At 43.2% G+C, this 20,972-nt stretch overlaps 1 protein-coding gene across 1 annotated transcript in view; it reads left to right on the top strand.

The window, feature by feature from the left end:
• LOC124718731 (synaptic vesicle glycoprotein 2A-like) overlaps positions 1 to 20,972 on the top strand; it is a 153,261-nt gene that overhangs the window by 15,958 nt on the left and 116,331 nt on the right. The window contains exons 3-5 of the mRNA XM_047244348.1: positions 6,351 to 6,512; positions 9,538 to 9,700; positions 15,357 to 15,478. Of these exons, the coding sequence (XP_047100304.1) occupies positions 6,351 to 6,512; positions 9,538 to 9,700; positions 15,357 to 15,478 (447 nt within the window). The remainder of the gene's footprint in view (positions 1 to 6,350; positions 6,513 to 9,537; positions 9,701 to 15,356; positions 15,479 to 20,972) is intronic.

Genomic DNA, 20,972 nt, shown 5'->3' with positions numbered 1-20,972 from the left:
GAGTGCCGATGTGACGTACTGAGGTACTCCGGTTGGGAGATTGAGACAGCTCGGTCGGTGGGGGCCTGTATGCATTTGGGAAGCTCACTATGTTTCCAAAACAGAGCGATTTTTTCGCTAAAACATCATCACACAAATGACTAAGAATCCAATTAATGAGTTCAATACGGAAGTAGACTTAGAGAAAACTTTTGACAATGTTGACTGGATTACTCTCTTTCAAATTCTAAAGGTGGCAGGGGTAAAATACAGGAAGCGAAAGGTTATTTACAATTTGTACAGAAACCAGGTGGCAGTTATAAGAGTCGAGGGGCATGAAAGGGAAGCAGCGGTTGGGAAGGGAGTGAGATAGGGTTGTAGCCTCTCCCCGATGTTATTCAATCTGTATATTGAGCAAGCAGTAAAGGAAACAAAAGAAAAATTCGGAATAGGTATTAAAATCCATGGAGACGAAATAAAAACTTTGAGATACGCCGATGACACTGTAATTCTGTCAAAGACAGCAAAGGATTTGGAAGAGCAGTTGAACGGAATGGACAGTGTCTTGAAAGGAGAATATAAGATGAACATCAACAAAAGCAAAACGAGGATAATGGAATGTAGTCGAATTAAATCGGGTGATGCTGAGGGAATTAGAAGAGGAAATGAGACGCTTAAAGTAGTAAATGAGTATTGCTATTTGGGGAGCAAAATAACTGATGATGGTCGAATTAGAGAAGATATAAAATGTAGACTGGCAATGGCAAGGAAAGCGATTCTGAAGAAGAGAAATTTGTTAACATCGACTATAGATTTAAGTGGCAGGAAGTCGTGCTTGAAAGTATTTGTATGGAGTGTAGCCATGTATGGAAGTGAAATATGGACGATAAATAGTTCAGATAAGAAGAGAATAGAAGCTTTCGAAATGTGGTGCTACAGAAGAATGCTGAAGATTAGATGGGTAGATCACTTAACTAATGAGGAGGTATTTGAGGAGAAGAGGAGTTTGTGGCACAACTTGACAACAAGAAGGGACCGGTTTGTAGGACATGTTCTGAGGCATCAAGGGATCACCAATTTAGCATTGAAGGGCAGCATGGAGGGTAAAAATCGTAGAGGGAGACCAAGAGATGAATACACTTCGCAGATTCAGAAGGGTGTATGTTGCAGTAAGTACTGGGAGATGAGGAAGCTTGCAGAGGATAGACTAGCATGGAGAGCTGCATCAAACCAGTCTCAGGACTGAAGACCACGACAACAACAACAATACGGAAGTTAGGAAAGCAATAGATCGGTCGCATTTTTTGCTGGATGATAAAACTTGGTGTGATTTAAAAATGATGGCGATCGAATTACCTAAGCTTAGGGCACAGGTTAAGACCCACAAATTAGAAAAAAGCATGAGGCCTATTGTGGATGGAAGGAAAGCGCCTAATGCCAAATCGAACAAACATCTTTATAGTAAGTTGAAAGAACTATATTTGTTTGAAACCTCTTACAGTTTAAAGAATACTTATGAGTTGGCAAGTTTCCTTCAGGATGTAGCAGTACCAGAGGGCACACGTCTGGCACTTTTGACATAAAAAATTTGTATACTAATATTCCAATTAAAGAGTATCTTGAAGTGGTCAATAATAATTAGATAAAACATTGTAAGCTGAGCCAGGCCGAACTTGTGGTATTTGTCGATCTACTAGAAACGTCACTATCATTTAACTGCTTTCAGTTTAATAACAAGTATTACAGTCAGCGTGACGGCTTAGCAATGGGCAGTTGCCTAGCTAGTACGCTAAACAGCCTGGAGAGTAAGTTATTCAGGGATAACATAGCGCTAAGAGAGAAAGCGGTTTATTATAAGAGATATGTAGATGACATTATAGCCTTCGTGATAGGTGATAGAAAAGACATCAATGAATATTTAAATGCGCTGAATGCTGTGCATAAGCAGATCATATTTACAGTAGAAGTTGAAAGTAATAATAGTATTAGCTACCTCACTATTACTAAAGCAGCCGGCCGTCATACGTTTAGCATTTACAGCAAACCAGTAACTACAGACCTTCTTATTCATGCTCAATCCAACCATCCATCTAAGTATAAAAAGTCCTATTTTTGCTCAATGATACATGGGCTGTCAAAGCTGCCGTTGCAACGGAGCAGCCTTAGACAAGAAATAGATGAAACTTCCTGGCAAATTAAAACTGTGTGCCGGCCCGAGACTCGAACTCGGGACCTTTGCCTTTCGCGGGCAAGTGCTCTACCATATGAGCTACCCAAGCGCGACTCACGCCCCGTCCTGACAGCTTTACTTCTGCCAGTACCTCGTCTCCTACCTTCCAGACTTTACAGAAGCTCTCCTGCGTACCTTGCAGAACTAGCACTCCTGAAACAAAGGATATTGCGGAGACATGGCTTAGCCACAGCCTGGGGGATGTTTCCAGAATGAGATTTTCACTCTCCAGCGGAGTGTGCGCTGATATGAAACTTCCTGGCAGATCAAAACTGTGAGGACGGGGCGTGAGTCGTGCTTGGGTAGCTCAGATGGTAGAGCACTTGCCCGCGAAAGGCAAAGGTCCCGAGTTCGAGTCTCGGTCCGGCACACAGTTTTAATCTGCCAGGAAGTTTCATATCAGCGCACACACCGCTGCAGAGTGACAATCTCATTCAAGAGATAGATGTTCTCAAGCATATAGCCTGTATCAATGGTTATGATGCGGCCAGGGTGGACAGGTTGTATACAAAAATTTTAAAAAAGCAGAGATAAGAAGGAAAGGTCATCTAACAATAGTAGGGGTAAAAAGTATGTTCCAATGGCATATCAAGGCCCGACTTCTGACAAAATAGGCCGACAGTTTCGTAAGTTCGGCGTAGTCCTGGCATTTAGCACGAAAAATAGTTTGCACTCGAAACTTAGGCATACGATTGAAGACAGCACCGATAAATTTAGAAACACAGGGGTATACAGATTAAAATGCGGTGGGTGTGAAGGCTTTTATGTGGAGTAAACGGGGAGATCGCTTTTTACGCGCACTCGTGAGCATACGAGTGCCCACAATAAGTCCGCTTTGGGTGACCATCTGCGGGATTCGAACCATAAACTTACTGATGTGCAACAAGGTATGAAAATCTTGCATAAAGCACCTAAAGGAAGCAGACTCATCCGGCCGATGTGGCCCAGCGGTTCTAGGCGCTTCAGTCAGGTGCCGTGCGACCGCTAGGGTCGCAGGTTCGAATCCTGCCTCGGGCATGCACGTGTGTGATGTCCTTAGGTTAGTTAGGTTTAAGTAGTTTTAAGTTCGGGGACTGATGACCCCAGATGTTAAGTCCCATAGTGCTCAGAGCCATTTGAACCATTTGAAGCAAACTCAACGTTTTGGAAAACGTCGAAATTTACAAAAACAGAAAAAGGTTTTGAAGCAAATTGTTGGACGACCAATTAGAATCGGCGCACCATAATGTCTGACATATTTGATGCGGTGATCTAGAGATCCTGTGCGGCCTGTTCAAAAACTATGATTGGTGTTGTGTATCTGTTATGCTCGGAAAACCACCTATAGGGTATGACTAAAAACTTTTCTGACAGGGCCTTCCTTAATTACATGTGCCTATACAGGTTTTCATAGGCGGTCCGTACTACGTTCATAATGAGTGTATAGATGATGAGAGCCTTTTATAGTACGTTAGTACTTTTTCAGTGTTTCAGTACCTAAGACCGTAGTGTCCAGACAGGTAAAGCGCAGCATATAGGTTTCAATTACTCGTCACATTGTATCTAAGTCGTGTTATGAACAGCTTACTATGTGTAAATTCCTGACTTCCATATATCAGTAAGGGTAAATTATAATATGTAGTTTTTATGGCTCTAACATGGATAATGCCTTTGTTTCAGATGTTTTTACTCTTTAATAGACGTACTCCATAGTATGTATAGTATGCATAGAATGTATAGTATGTACAGTGAGTGTATGCGAAAGTGTCCTTTGCATGGCTATTTGATTATCAGTAATAGGAAAGTTGTATTGCAGTAGTAATGAGTGGTTACACTGTGGGCCTGTGTGTGCACTGCTGGACAGCGCTATCTGGTGGCCGGTCGTGAACCACTAGAAACGCAGCAGGTAAAACCAGCGCGGAATAGGGCAGTGTCATGCGGACCGTTCTTAGACGAGGAACGGTTTTATCTTGAGACTTCGGCTTAAATATCTGAAGGAAAATAATGACTATGAGAGCAGTTGTTTTTTATTTTTGTGACAATGATTTTATATCAGCTGGCCTACCTCATGTGTCGTTATATCCAAATGGTTCATAAACGTTAAGCTACATTCAGGTATGTGGTACTGTACTAATAGTGATGTGTATAGTGTAACTCATGTAAGCCCTCCGTCAAACCTGTCACGTTATATCTTCACAGATCCGATGATGGCACCTTTGGTGAGTTGAAACCGGTCATCCAGTAAACAGTATTTAAGCAATCTTGGCTTTTGAATTATTATGGATTTTGTCAATCGGATTGATGGAGCATGCTTCATCTTCGCTGCTTGACCGACCACGTTTAAATTCATGAATCGAAAAGTAAATTGTCTTTAATGGTGGTGCAGAGCCCGCGTGAACTTCCTCCAGTTCTGTTTTGATCTGTACAGTAATCCAGCCCTCAAATGAAAATGTTTAATAACATCATGAATCTCGATTTTCTTCTAATGATATTTTACTATAAAAATACAGCGACCAGCCACTTTTTTTTAATTGCGCTTTATTTATGCTAATATGCATTTCGGGTTTGCACCCATCTTCAGCTGGCAAATTACATGTGTCTTCAGTTTCTACAATGGTACAATATCGACAGCAGTTTGGATGCTGCAGCTGGCCTGTGCAAAAGCAGCGATTCCAATCATTTACTTCAATTTCGCGAGTTTAAAGTTACGCACTATCAGTTGATGATTTTACTTACGTTCTCCTCTCCTTGTTTTTTCTTGGCTTTTCTTCTTTTTTGTAACAGCACAAACATGTTTTTGTCACGTATTTTACACACGCGCACTGCGTTATCCGCCATGTTGTCGACTGACAGTTTTTGTTCTCATACAAGCAGTATGAATTACTGCTTTGTATAAATGTGTTATATTAGTTTATTAACTTCAATACTGCCTAAGTAACCAAAAAAATAAATAAATAAATTTGTGTACATCGTACTTAGAATACTTCTATCACCCAAGGCAATGTTTAGTAAACAGTAGCTTAGCTAGAACCTCAAAACTTTCGTAAAATATAACTCTGTCCATAGACAATCAGGGTTACAAAATATGAAGGCAGTACAAAAATGTTCCCTTCTTTCATGGAAATTTACCAGACTTATCAAATCACCCTCATAAAGCACTCCGGACTATTGTAGACCATTCTGGAATCTTCTAGGAAAAAACGTATGTTGATATTCGACAATACTTATAAAAGCTCGAGATCATTATATGTAGAACCATATCTAATTTTTCTCTCGAAAAGTATGTTGACTGGAAAGAGACAGAACGTGTTCTAGTGACCAACACAGTGTGATGGCAACGACTGCCACTGTAAAATCTCTATACTGCACTACAAGAAAACCATCAGTACCACCAGAAACAAAAGTGCTCTATAATTCAGAATGTTCTAGCGTTTTCAGGGAAAATCGTAGAGTTTTCTGGAATGTTCCAGAATGTTCTAGGATTTTCCAGAATATTGTAGAATTTTCCAGAATATCCCAAGATGTTCCAGGATATTTAAGAATGTTCTCAAATCTTCGATTATTCTTTTCTGGTGGGGATATAGTCCAGATCAGAAAGACATATACAGGCGATGACTAGATCCATGCTTCAACATACTCTTGGAAATCGTTTAAAGCAGATTAGGGAAAATGAAAGTGATGGGATACGAAATAAATTCTAGTACATTCTGGAACATTTTAGAAATTTCTGGAACCTTCTGGAAAATTCTTTATCACTCTAAAACATTTTACAAAATTCTCCAGTATACATCTTCGACCAAACACCGCAGTTCCAAACCAAAACTTTCTCCATGGATGGGGCATGGAGGACTGCCACACCGTACAATCTCCATAGGACTGGGAGAGGGTATCGTAGTGCCATACTTGAATAAGCCACATTTACATTCATTCCATGTATTAACTATGGGCTGTTCATGTACCATATGCAGTGCAGTCTTAACTTCCTGAGTATGTCTGGTTTGTGGGCCAGAAGGCCGTAATGTTACCAGACGAAATGCGTACCTAAGTAAATATTGCTGGTATGCGAGGAACTGCACTGTGAAGTCCTAATCGTCCTCCACCAGACACATCTTCAGGAGGCCCGCAAGATCAATCACAGCTGGTAGGGACGCGTGTGTTGCAGGGGTGGGCCGCTTCCATTACGTGCTGGTGACTGTCTGCGGCTTCTGCCTCATCTCCATGATTTTCGAGTCTCTGGCGGCGGCCTACGTCACGCCGGCGGCCCAGTGCGACTTCGACATGACGTCATTCGAAAAGGGCTTCCTCAGCGGAACCATCTACGTGGGTGAGTACACACGTCACTGTGTCTCGCTGGTCGTGCCTTCTCCTTCTTCTCTTGTACACATCTTACGAGATGAGCCGACTAGACATTTTTCATGTGGCTCTGTCCTCACGGAGAGAACCGTATCCGTTGCCGAGAGAGAAAGATAAAGAGAGAGACATAGACATAGAGAGAGAGAGAGAGACAGAGAGGGGGGGGAGGGGCACAGCGGCAGGATCATGGCTCCCCCTTCCACACCCTCCCCAAAAGATTTTAGCGGAAGGGTTCGTAACACATATAAATAAAAATGTAAATGTTCCTTTTTTTTAAATTGATGTATCTTCGAAAGTTCTTGACCAATTGTTTTGAAATTTTGACAAAACACTGAATTTTAATACGACTGTGTTTTTAGTTACCTAGCTCTTTAACATATCTATATTTTTATACGAGTGTACTACCTCATGGCGCAACATGCAAGCAACCGGCAGCTCAGTCGTGAACAGTTCGTCCAAGGAGACACACGTTTCTCAAATTAGTGATTACGATTTATTGTCATAGTTACTGCTGGAAGAAAATCATGAAGAACACGTTCCACACTAACAGTTGCATAATGGAAACGCTCAAACACATATCATATTTAGGACAAAGCTTGGCAGAAGTTTCTTTGCAACACATGAATCGTCTTTAAATAAAAGAATATGATTCATATCACATAACACGCCAGAGTGAATTTTTGGATCTTGGACTAACTTAAAACTTTTACATAAATTAAGTATCAATGCAGTCTACTGTCTTCATTCAGAATAATATCTATTTTAATTCGAAATAAATACGCTGACTGCGAATATCTTGGCATCAACTGTGTTAGATATAGATATTGTATCTATTAGTGACATACGAAAATTTGTGTCCGACCAGGAAACGAACCCGTATATCCCATTTACGACGACCAATTTCTTTAAGCTGTTTAGCTATCCGAGCACGCTAGTTTATTTCTAATTAATTTCGGACGACTGTCAATCGTCATTATTGACTGTTCATCCAGACGTGGAAGTAAATAATACCCACATGCTATTTTCAGGTTGAAAACATGAATGAAAATTCCAGCAATGGCACAAACACTGAAAGTTCCACAAAGTGTCCTACAACAGCTGTTTCTGTTGGAAGTGAAGTTGATTTATGCGCTCAAAGTCCCAGGAAAAAAATTAAGAAAATAATGAAATTACTGTACGGAAAAAGAACGATATTTACAAAACAAAGCAGCTTGAGTGTTACCTGAAGCTAAAAGTAGTGGCAGTTGACAGATTACACATGTGAACATAATGAATTTAAAAGCTTATGTAACATGTTTTTGGCTAAAGATTTATCACAATTTATTTCACTGGCGTTCCCTTTCGTAAACGTTTTCATTTCGTCGGTTACATTACTTCCGTTTCGTAAAAATGTCCATTTAGACCGGTAGTAGTAAGCAGCTATATAGTTTCGCTTATGCGAGGTTCCAGTATTGCGCCGAATGCAGCGCCGTCTGCTTTCTTTTCTGTATACTCCAAACCCCATGTAAGGGGATCTCGTCCCACAAATACATCTATCACACTCTTCTTGAACTGCCTTTTGATTTGTGACGTAATAGGTGGAGGTGAGAAAAGTCATAAAATATCGATCTCCACATATACGGATGGCGGTAGTATCGCGAAAAAAGGTATTTTTACTCCAGCGATACGTGATTCCTGATTATGGGCGCACGACGGTAGATAATAAACTTTGAACGCGGAATGGTAGTTGGAGCTAGACGGACGTGACATTCCATTTCCTAAGTCTTTAGGAAATACAGTATTACCCGATCCACAGCGTTAAGAGGGCGCCGAGAGTACCAAACTGTAGGCTTTACATAATTATAACCACGAGTGGCCGACGGCATTCACTTAACGATCGAGAGCAGCGGCGTTATCGTAGAGTTGTCAGTGATAACAGACAAGCAACACTGCGTGAATAGTAGCAGAAATCAATGTGGGACGTACGAGGAATGTATGCGTTATGGCAGTGTGGCGAAAGTTGGCAGTAATGGGCTGTGGCAGCGGACGACCGACGTGAGTGCCTTTGCTAACAGCACGACGACACCGCCTGCAGCGGCTCTCCTGGGCTCGTGACCATATCGGTTGGACTCTAGACGACTGGAAGACCGTACCTGGTCAAATGAATCCCGATTTCAGTTGGTAAGACGTGATGGTAAGAAGCGAGTGTGGAGCAACCCCACAAAGCCATGGGCCCAAGTTGTCAACAAGGCACTGGACAAGGTGGTGGTTGTGGAAAAACTGGAAATTTTTGGTATGGACTGTGGGACCAACTGCTGAGGTCATCGGTCCCTAGGCTTACGCACTACTTAGTCGAACTTAAACTAACTTACACTAAGGACAACACACACACACACACACACACACACACACACACACACACATATGCCCGAGGGAGGATTCGAACCTCCAATAGGGGGAGCCGTGAAGGTGGTGGTTTCTCTATACTGATGTGGTCTTTGTTTACGTGGAATGGACTAGACCCTCTGGTTATATTCGGCTACCTTCAGCTATTCATGGACTAAATGTGCCCAAATAACGCTGGAATTTTTATGAATGACTACGCGCCACAATGGTTTCCGGTCGTTTTGAAGCTAATTGGAAAATTCGAGCGAATGATTTGGCAATCCAGATCTCCCTATGTTAATCCCATCGAACATTTATGACAAGTAATCGAAAGCTCAGTTCGTGCATAAAATTCTACACCGGCAACACTCCCGCAATTATGTAGTCTGCAAAATCAGTAGGCTCAGTATTTCTGCGTGTGACTCCCAACGACTTGTTGGGAGTCCATCCCATGTCGAGTTGCTGCACTGCACCAGTAGGAGATCTGACACGATATTAGGAGGTATCCGACGACTTCTGTGCCCACAGTGTATAGTCGTTCTGCTGCTATCTGATATGACATGACAGTGTCAAGGTCTCTGAACTGAGCGGCTAGTACATGTTTCGGCATTAACATGGTGTTCCATCCTCAGGCATGATCGTGAGCTCGCACCTGTGGGGCTTCGTGGCGGACACGCGCGGCCGGCGGCAGGTGCTGCTGGTGACGCTCGCCCTCAACTTCGTGTGCTCTGTGGCGGCCGCCCTCATGCCCACGCTGCCCCTCCTCATATTCTTCAGGTTCCTCAACGGCGTCTGGTGAGTCCATCGCAGCCAACGGCGTCGCATGATGAAGTATTCCGTACTAAGATCGACGCATACATTGATTTATTCAACACAATCACGGTCTGTCGCAAAAATAATTAATGTAGAGTGATGAAGTTTTGGGAATATTTTTCTCTATGTAATATAGTGAAGTAATTAGTATTGCTAGATCAGCCGACCAGCGTGGCCGAGCGGTTCTAGGCGCTTCAGTCTGGAACGACGCGACCACTACGGTGGCAGGTTCGAATCCTGCCTCTGGCATGGATGTGTGTGATGTCCTTAGGTTAGTTAGGTTTAAGTAGTTCTGATGACCGCAGATGTTGTCCAATAGTGCTCAGAGCCATTTGAACCAGTATTGCTAGATCACAGATCAATGTGAGCGCGAGGTAAGCCATTGCAAATGTGAAATGCTGGTACATTAACAACCGGTGTAACCGGCTGAATGTTAAACGCAAGCCTGAAAACGTGCATGCATTGTGTGGAAAAGATGCCGAATGTCAGTTTGTAGGATAGGGTTCCATGCCTGTTCCACGTGGTCCGCCGGGCGGGATTAGCCGAGCGGTCCAGGGCGCTGAAGTCATGGACTGTGTGGCTGGTCCCGGTGGTGGTTCGAGTCCTCCCTCGAGGATGGGTGTGTATGTTTGTACTTAGGATAATTTAGGTTAAGTAGTGTGTAAGTTTAGGGACTGATGACCTTAACAGTTAAGTCCCATAAGATTTCACACACATTTGAATTTTTTTTTTCTTTTTTGCACTTCGTCCGTCTGTATAGGGACAGCTAATGCTGAATGGGGCTGACTTTGGAGTTTATGTCCAGTGATGTCCCATACATGCTCGGTTGGAGATAGATCTGGTGATCGAGCAGGCCACGACACTATGTCGACGATCTGTAGAGCATGTTGGGTTACAACAGTGGTAATTGGACGAGTGTTATCCTGTTGGAAAACATCCCCTAGAACCTTGTTCATGACTGGCAGTTTAACAAGTCGAATCACCAGAATGGCGTACTAATTTCAAGTCAGTGTGAGTGAGATAACCGCGAGAGTGCTCCTGCTGCCTTACAAAATCGCACTCCAGACCATGACTCCAGGTGTAGGTCCAGTGTGTTAAGCACGCAGGCAGGTGGGTTGCAGGCCCTCAACTACTCTGTCTGATCAACACACGCTCATGACTGGCATCGAGGCAGAAGCAGTTTTCATTAGGAAAACACCACCCCTCCACTCTGCCCGCCAGTGTGATCTCGCTTGACACCACTGAAATAGCAAACGGCGGAGGCTTGGCACGAGTAGAATGCACGCGACAGGCCGTCTGGGTCGGAGCTGTCCTTAAAGTAACCGATTTGTAACAGTGTCAGTGTGGTGCCAACTGCTGCTCAAATTGCTGCTGCAGATGCAGTACGATGCGCCAGATAAACACTGAACACGGTTTTCTTCCCTTTCGGAAGCTGGTCTTCTTGCAATCGCATATTCCCGTGACTACTGCGAGCATTCATGAACAGTAGCCACATTCATCTACACCTACATTAACATCTACTTTACTCTGCAATTCACACTTAAGTGTCTGGAAGAGGGTTCATCGAACCATTTTCATACTACTTCTCTACCATTCCACTCTCGAATGGCGCGTGGGTAAAAGGAACACCTAAATCTTTCCGTTCGAGCTGTAATTACTCTTATTTTATTATGATGATCATTTCTCCCTACGTAGGAGGGGGTCAACAAAATATTTACGCATTCGGAAGAGAAAGTTGGTGATTGAAATTTGGTAAATAGATCTCGCCGCAAAGAAAACCGCCTTTGTTTCAGTGACTGCCACCCCAACTCGCGTATCATATCAGTGACACTCTCACCCCTATTGCGCCATAACACGAAACGAGCTGCCCTTCTTTGCACTGTTTAGATGTCCTCTGTCAATCCTACCTGGTAAGGATCCCACACCGCGCAGCAATATTCCAGCAGAGGAAGGACAACTGTAATGTAGGCTGCCTCTTTAATGGGACTGCCAACAAAGCGCAGTCTTTGTTTCGCCCTCCCCACAATATTATCTATGTGGTCTTCCCAGTTTCAGTTGCTCGTAATTGTAATTCCTAGGTATTTAGTCGAATTGACAACCCTTAGATCTGTGCCATTTATCGTATACCGAAAATTTATCGGATTGCTTTTAGTACCCATGTGGATGACCTGGCACTTTTCTTTGTTTAGTGCTAATTGCCACTTTTCGCACCATACAGAAATTGTCTCTAGCTCGTTTTGTAATTGGAATTGATCGTGTGATGATTTTACTAGACGGTAAATTACAGCGTCATCTGCAAACAATCTAAGGGGGCTGCTCAGATTATCAACTAGATCATTAATATAAATCAGGAATAGCAGAGGGCCTACGACACTACCTTGCGGAACGCCAGATATCACTTCTGTTCTACTCGATGATTTACCGTCTATCACTACGAAGGGTTACCTCTCTGAAATCACGGATCCAGTCACACAACTAAGACGATACTCCATATGCACGCAGTTTGGTTAATAGTCGCTTATGAGGAACGGTATCAAAAGCATACAAAGTAGGCTTTCACGGCCGGTATTGACTTCAGTTGAAACTTCCGGGCTGAGAGGCCGTGGTCGATGTATAAAATTTCCTCCTGACGTTTCGTCTCCATTTGCGGGAGACATCTTCTGAGGTTGCGTACTGCAGTAGTCGGAAGGTATCAAAAGCCTTCTGGAAATCTAGGAATATGGAATCAATCTGAGATCCCTTGTGGACAGCACTCATTACTTGATGGGAATAAAGAGCTAGCTGCGTTGCACAAGAACGATATTTTCTGAATCCGTGTTGGTTATGTATCAATTAGTCATTTTCTTCAAGGTGATTCATAATGTTCGAGTACAGTATAGGCTCCAAAATCCTACTGCAAATTGAAGTCTGTAATTCAATGGGTTACTCCTATTTCCTTTCTTGAATATTGGTGTGACCTGTGCTATATTCCTGCAAAGACGTCTGCAGTGTCGTAGAAGGAACGTCAATTTCTCGTAGCCCTGTTGCACGACCTTGCCCAAACTGTCACGTGTTGATAATTTATTTATTTTATTTATTGATTTATTTAACCTGGCAAGATTAGGGCCATCAGGCCCTCTCTTACATCTAACCAGGCATTCTACTTATTTTACATTCATATGTTTTAGTAGGCATGTTAAACTACATCTAGTACAAAAAGTGAAATAAACAATTTGAAAGGTACACCTGGAAAAATACATACGTATAGAGTTTATATTCTTAGGTCACAAGTACTGTCATAATTAGACATTATTGAAGAGACAGATTTTAGATAGGAGTGCCGGCAGCAGGGAGTATGAGGGAGACTCATGGTGAAGGGAGGAGAAGAATAGAGACATGATGAAACATAATTAAGGAAATATAAAGGAAAAGAAGATTGCGTGGCTAATAGAGAAAGATGAAGAGGAAGGCATCTCAGGAGCAAGATAGGAGACGCTAGCTTTGCTATTTGACAGACGAGGGGATTGTCCTTGTACATTAATTTTGTGGGGAACTTTATGAGGATGATAGTAGGAAATGCTTCAACTTCTTCTTAAAAGCAGCAGGAGATCGAATTTTGCGCAAGGTAAGGGGCAGTTTGTTCCAGAGGCGGACAGCGGCAACTGAGAAGGAGTTTGCAAAAGTTTTTGTTTTGTGAGTGGGCACAGTTAGGATTCTCTTTGTTGCCTTAAAGGCATTTTTGATTAATAACTGGCCAAGTCCAATTCAAAGGTAACTGACGCTGACGACCGGTACAACGTGTGTTTAAGGCGAACCTGGTTTGCACCCTCGTGGTGGGGCTACTGGGGCCACTCTTATGCGACTGTTGCACGGCTTTGTTCTTTCTTTCCATATTGTTATTTCAATTCCTCAGTAAGGTGTGGGCTGGCGACAGATGAAAACGCAGAGGCTACACAAATTTAAAAGATTTCTGGAACACATAAAAAGGATTCTAAATCCCCGTGGTGTGTGTGTCATATAGCATATGTATGTGTGGTTGCCTAACATTGTCTCTGTAATGGAGCTCTCACACATGCAAATGATTAAAACGACCCTGCTACTGACAACCTAAACCTAGGGAGTTCAACAAAACGAGGTATCGTCTTGTGGTTTTACTTCAGTTTAGCAAATCAAACCAATTATTTCTACCAGGATGTTGCTAAATGTATCACAGTTTGGATACTTCAAATCATTCGTTCTCAAAAGTACTTCATTGATTTACTTCAAAGTTCTTGGCCGATTTGCTTCAATTTTCTATATTCAGATGAAACTGTGAACAGAATTAATGGAAAATTAAATGCCTAACAGACGAAAAATATCGTGATAAATTGATTGCAATTTCTGTTCCGAAAATAAATTACAGGAGCAATACCAGTCTCGGAGATAGTACTGTGAGACACCACTAGATCACGGGACGAGCGAAAGACTGAGAATTTGACAGAAACATGATTGCAGACTCGTATTTATTGATTACTTGCCGTTGTTACACATTCCATTTACGCTAAAAGATAATGTTAGCCGTGTTTCAAGTGATTTTAATTATTAAAATCTACAGTGATATACAAATGCTATGACGGGTCTCGGATACAGTACCAACAACAGTCACTAGATGGCGGGCCGATCAAAAAATCAAACAGAACACGAGATTTCCCGAACTGTGAAGTATGTGGTTGAAACAGTTCGAGTCATGCTCGAACACAGGCCTACTTCAAACATTGAAAACTGAGCTGAAACAATAGGAGATGAATTTTCCAAAAATACAATGCAGTAAGTTGATAAATCGGTAGTCTTTATTTTAATAATTAGACTTCTCCACCTGTGCTAAATGTAAACATGTATTTAAATTGAACAAATTATTACAAAAATTAATAAAATATTTATTCATTAAGCACATGTACATATTTTTAGAGTCAAAATATGTCTTGCAGAAATTTAAGCGACGGAAATGATAAAAGTATCTATTTTACCGTCAGATTTTAGCTGCATTTTGCATTATAGATATGTTTCATAGTTTGCAATTTAAAACTAATAAAAGCATATTGGCCGCGTGGGATTAGCCGAGCGGTCTTAGGCGCTGCAGTCATGGACTGTGCGGCTGGTCCCGGCGGAGGTTCGAGTCCTCCCTCGGGCATGGATGTGTGTGTTTGTCCTTGGGATAATTTAGGTTAAGCAGTGTGTAAGCTTAGGGACTGATGACCTTAGCAGATAAGTCCCATAAGATTTCACACACATTTGAAAAAAAAATGCATATTGTACGACGTAATTGTTATCAGTAATCAACTTTTTTGAAATTTTTGAATATTTGCAAAAGTCAGAACCAAAAACCTAGAACCTGATTTTTATTAATGCTGCAGGTGAAGACATGTTGATTCGTAACTTTCTATAGACAGCCAATGATCAAATTGCTCTTCAATTTAAAGCGATTGCAGTTTCCCATGCGGCTTGAATTCGCTATAAAGCAAAACAATGCGCACGGCCAATCATTTTGTGTGTCAGATATTAAAAATCCTAGGCAAATCTGGACACTGCAGCTAGTTTAAAACAAAGTTATCTTCGTCGCTGAAGGTGAGCGTTTACACACTTTCATCTGGGTGTTTCTGTTTCTGTGTTTCATCTTCAGGATCTGCGGGCCGTCTGCCGTGACGTACGCCTACCTGGGGGAGTTCCACTCGGACAAGACGCGCACCCAGGCCATCGTCTACGTCTGCATCTTCCTCTCCATGGCGCTCCTCGTGGAACCAGGTGAGTTACAGGTAGTACCAACGAGATCTGTCTAATGATAGGGCCCCTTACGAGTCCATACTCCAGACGAAAACACAAAAGTAAGCCACTATGTCGTAGAAACACTACATTTTCCCTCAACACCGATGGAGGGTATCAATGTTAATTGATTCACTCATTTGAACAATGTTCATCATGCACTCGGGCCAGTTACGAGAAAAGCGCAAAAAAAATTTTAAATCGTAACTGTTGGTCTCAGAGCAGCTAAACATAGTGGGCCCAAGCTACGACGAGCGTATGTGTTGCGTACAGCCGAATGTTGAGGTTAGCTGGTCTGTATAGCGCGAGTGTAGATACGACGGGTGTTCAAAAAGTAATGCAACACATTTTTTTCTCGGCCAGTGTCGGTTGAAAAAAAGCTAAATTTGTTGTGAGACGTCGTGGAATATTCCCGCTTCCCGTATAGTTTCATGAAGTTCCGATAGGTGGTGGAGTTATACATAGCTTTCAAAATGGCGTCCGTGACGGAGGTGCGTTCCAGGCAGAGAGCTATCAATGAGTTTCTTTTGGCGGAAAACCAGAGCATCGCAGATATTCATAGGCGCTTGCAGAATGTCGACGGGGACCTGGCAGTGAACAAAAGCACGGTGAGTCGTTAGCCAAGGTGTCTGTCATCGCCACTACGACGTCGCACAAACCTGTCCGATCTGCCGTGTGCCAGCCAGCCGCACATAGCTTTCTGCTGCAATGCTGGAACGTCCGGACACTCTCACTCGAGGAGATAGACGGATCACAATCAGACTCCTCGTTGCTCAACGGGACGTCTCTGCTGGTAGTGCTGGCACACTCGTCCACAAGTTGAGGAGCTCAGAAGTTCGCGCATTGACTCGCGACTTCCAACTTTCACCTTTCAGTCCAATGAGAGATGCACTCCGCAGTACAGGGTCGATGGGAATGTTACGGCTCCAATGTCGACCAGTGGAGTGGCACCATGCAGGTATACAGGCGCGCACATACAGGTGGCATAAGGCCGTCGCACTGAACGGAGATTATGTGAAAAATAGGGTTTGTTGACAAAAGAGTGGGGAGTAAAATGGTTTATTGGAACCCTGAATAAAGTCAACTACTCCCAGAAAAAAATGTGTGGCATAACTTACGGAACGTCGCTCATACAATACCTAAGCAGCCTGTTGCAGACAAAGCTGTGTAGTGAAGCAAGTCTTCTGGTCCCAAATGTATATCATAGAAGTTTCTTTCGGAGTAAGCTGATGCAACAGCTCCATATTTAGCTATAATATACAACCGCCCCCTTGACAAAATATGGTCTCATACAGACTGAAAAGTTGCAAATGTCGCTCCACTGAAGAAGAAGAAAGGAAAAAGAAGTAACCCGCTAGATTATGATCCTATATCACGGGCATGGATTTTCAGTAGAATTTTGAAATGTATACTGTGTTCACCCGATATGGAACGCCTCTTAGAAATCGATCTTTTGACACTTGGGCAGTCCAGATTTAGAAAATACCGTTATTGTGAAACACAACTGACTCTTCATTCTCAATGAGTGCTAGCGACAGAGGATCTCAAGTTGATTCCTTATTTCTGGAGTTCCAAGCTCCTGACACAGTTCCTCACAAGCGGCCTCTAGTCAGATTGGCTGTCTTTGCAGTGTCGCCTCAGCTGTACGACTGGTTTCACAATTTCCAGTCAGAAAAGTCAAAGATCACAGGAAGTCCGGGAAGGCCACTGCGTCATTTAGAGTGGTGTCAGTAACATCTACCAGGAGCTGTACAAAAACTCGAACTGGAACCTTGCAAAGGATCTGTACTGCAGCGCCTGAGCTACTTTCAGACTATTTCTCGATGTCAGTGCCGCACGTGGATACTGCAGTGTCAGCGCGATGTACACAAGTCGACCCTCAAAAGCTGTTTCTCCTGAAGTATGGCTGCCTTTATTGAGGAATCTGAACTCGCTGCACACCTGACGGTGGTGTTGTGAAAATCCTCACCAGTCACTGCCCTGACCCGAACTGACTCCCTGATTTGCGTTTTTGTTCCAGGTCTTGGCTGTCCAGGCATAGCCTGAGGATCACTGTAAAACCCTGATGCCTCTTCCTGATGCAATAATTGGTGTTCCAAAAAAATGGCTTGGATATATTTCCACAGCTATGAGTATCTCCCCTGCCAAGGATCTACGTGCACTGCTGTCGTCAGTTCCTGATGCAGGATTTGATGTCCCCATGTGGCAATGGGATGACTCTGAAGCCATGGACAGCCTTGTTGTCATGGATAATGTGCGCTCATGATGTCTCTTTATGTTTCTGCACTTGGTGTTCCATTTTGCTTGGGTTGTGATTCTGCGCCTCTTCCTGATGCATAACCAGTTGTTTCAGGAGTGGCCTGGGCAGTGAATTCGCAGCTATTGGCAGTACTGTTGCTGTGGATCACTGTGCACTTCTTGCACCTCTTGATAATCCTGGACATCAAAAATGACTTCATTCTGGAAATAATCCTTAAGCCTGTGACTAAGCTATTTCTGCACGATAACCTTTCTTCCAGGAGCGCTACTCCTGAAGGGTACGCACGAAAACTTATGTGCAGTTCCAAAAACAGAAGGGATGTGTTGGAGGAAGTAAAGCTGTGATAGATTTCCGTGAGCCTACGTCCTCATGCATACTGTTCAAACCGCTGCGAAGCACATTAACAGAGGGAATTTTCCATTGTACCAGGTATTCCCGTCACATTCATGTATAGAGTGTGAGAAGAATGTTTAAATGAATCTGTGCATGCTGCAATATAATCTAATATTATTGTCACAATCCCTATGAGGGCTTTGTAGCATACTCCTAGATTCATAATTTAAAGCTGGTTCTGTAACTCTGTAAGTAGGCTTTCTCAGGATAGTTCATGTCTATCTTCAAGTGTCTGCCAGTACAGTTCTTTCGCTATGTCCGTGACACTCCCCTATGTGCCAAATAAACGTGTCGCCATTCATGCTGCCCTTCTCTGTAACAGTTCAATATCCTCTGTTACTCCTATCTCGTATTTGTCCTACACTATTGAGCAATATTCTACAATAGGTCGGTCGAGTTGTTCGTGAGCAGTCTTCTTTGTAGACTGATTATATTTCGCTAATATTCTACCACTAAACCCAAGTCTACAACCTGCTTTACCCACTACTTAGCCTATGCTATCGTTTCATTTCATACCTCTGCCAGGTGTTACACCATTATAATTATGCTTGTTGACCATTTCCAGCTGTGAATCGTTGAAACTATAGTGATATTGTGCTAAATCTTTTTCGACTTTTGAAGTGCACAATTTTACATTACTGAACATTTAAGCAAGTTGCCATTCTTTGCATCACTTTGAAATCTTATTTCGATCCGATTGTATTCTTGTGCAGCTTTTCTCAGACATTACCTCACTATAAATAACGGCACTATCTACGAAAAGTCTGAATTTACTATTAATGATATCTACCAATTGATTAATATAGAACATGAACAGTAATGCTCGCAACGCACTTCCCTGGCACACACAAAAAGTTACTTCTACTTCTGTCAATGGCTGGATACCTCCATCACTATAGCGTTTCCCTGTGAGAGGTGGAAATTTGGGACAAGGTCCTGGTCCCGTGCACAGTTTTAAGCTGGCGGGAAGTTTCAACTTCCAGACTGTGTGTTCCAGTCTTGGAATGTGGGGCTATTCCACAGCCATGAACAACCTACCAGCTGTAAATCCCTGTATACTCATGGCATCGCTTCCTGATTCAGGACGTAGCATTATAGGATTGGCTTGGCAGATGATTCTGCACTCTTGGGCAGCTGTGTACAGTTTGGACTCAAGATCCAGGAATTAATGTTTTAGAACTGGATTTGGCGGTGATTCCACAGCCGTGTGTAACCTCAGCCATGGGGCACTTCATGTTGATGGTTTCTCTTGCAATACGGGAACCTGGTGTTCGAAAAAATTTCCGACTCACAACTGGACATAGTCAGCTACACCCCACAATGTTACTACTGGGCGCCTGCCAATCATCCTCAAGTAAACCATCAAAGACTGACAGAGACATCTTCCATTCCACAATATCGCAGACGATGGGAGAGATGCCATAAGTGCATGGTGATCCACGGTAGTGGGGCTGCCTTCATAAAGTGGAGGCGGCGCCAAGTCAATCACATAAAAAGTATCCGGACACCCCCAAAAACATACGTTTTTCGTATTAGGTGGATTGCGCTGCCACCTAGTGCCAGGTACTCCATATCAGCGTCCTCAGTAGTTATTAGAAATTGTGAGAGAGCAGAATGGGACGCTCCGCGCAACACACGGACTTCGAACTTGATCAGGTGATTGGATGTCACTTGTGTAATACGTCTGCACGCGACATTTCCACACTCCTAAACATCTTTAGGTCCACTGTTTCCGATGTGATAGTGAAGTGGAAACATGATGGGACACATACAGCACAAAAGTGTAAAGGCCGCCCTCGTGTGTTGACTGACAGAGACTGCCGATAGTTGAAGGGTCTTAATGTGTAATATGCAGACATCTATCCAGACCATCACACAGGAACTCCATCTCAGGAACTGCATCAGGATCCACTGTAGGTACTATGACAGTTAGGCGGGAGGTGCGAAAACTTGGATTTCATGGTCGAGAAGCAGTTCATAAGCCACACAACACGCCAGTAAGTGCCAAACAACGCCTCGCTTGGTGGAAGGAGCGTAAACATTGGATGATTGAACAGTGGAAAAACGTTGTGTGGAGTGGCGAATCACGGTACACAATGCGGCGATGCGATGGCAGGGTGTGGGTATGACGAATGCCCGGTGAACGTCATCTGTCAGCGTGTGTAGTGCCAACAGTAAAATTCGGAGGCGCTGGTGTTATGGTCCGGTTGTGTTTTGCATGGTGTGGGTCTGCACCACTTGTTGTTTTGCGTGGCACTATCACAGTACAGGCCTACATTGATGTTTGAAGTACCTTCTTGCTTCCCACTGTTGAAGAGCAATTCGGGGATGTCGATTGAATCTTTAACACGATCACCTGTTCATAATGCAAGGCCTGTGGCCGAGTGATTACATGACAATAACATCCCTGTAATGAAATGGCCCGCACAGAGTTCTGACCTGAATGCTACAGAAAACCTTTGGCATGTTTCGGAACGCCGACTTCGTGCCAGGCGTCACCGACCGACATCGATACCACCCCTCAGTGCAGCACTGCATGAAGTATGGGCTGCCATTTCACAAGAAACATTCAGCACCTGATTGAACATATGCCTGCGAGAGTGGAAGCTGTCATCAAGGCTAAGGGTGGGCCAACACCATATTGAATTGCAGCATTACCGATACAGAGCGCCACGACCTTGTAAGTCATTCTCAGCCCAGTGACCGGATACTTTTGATCACATTGCGTAACTAGCGTGGATAATGAAGAGGCAGTAGGAGATGGGGGTTCACTGAGCAAGTGATCCTTGGACGTCAAGTCCTGACGTGAATTTCTTCAAATAT

The sequence above is a fragment of the Schistocerca piceifrons genome, chromosome 10, assembly GCF_021461385.2.
Source record: "Schistocerca piceifrons isolate TAMUIC-IGC-003096 chromosome 10, iqSchPice1.1, whole genome shotgun sequence".
Taxonomy (NCBI): domain Eukaryota; kingdom Metazoa; phylum Arthropoda; class Insecta; order Orthoptera; family Acrididae; genus Schistocerca; species Schistocerca piceifrons.
The sequence above is the reverse complement of the archived record's forward strand: the minus strand, read 5'-3'. Positions and strand labels throughout refer to the sequence as shown.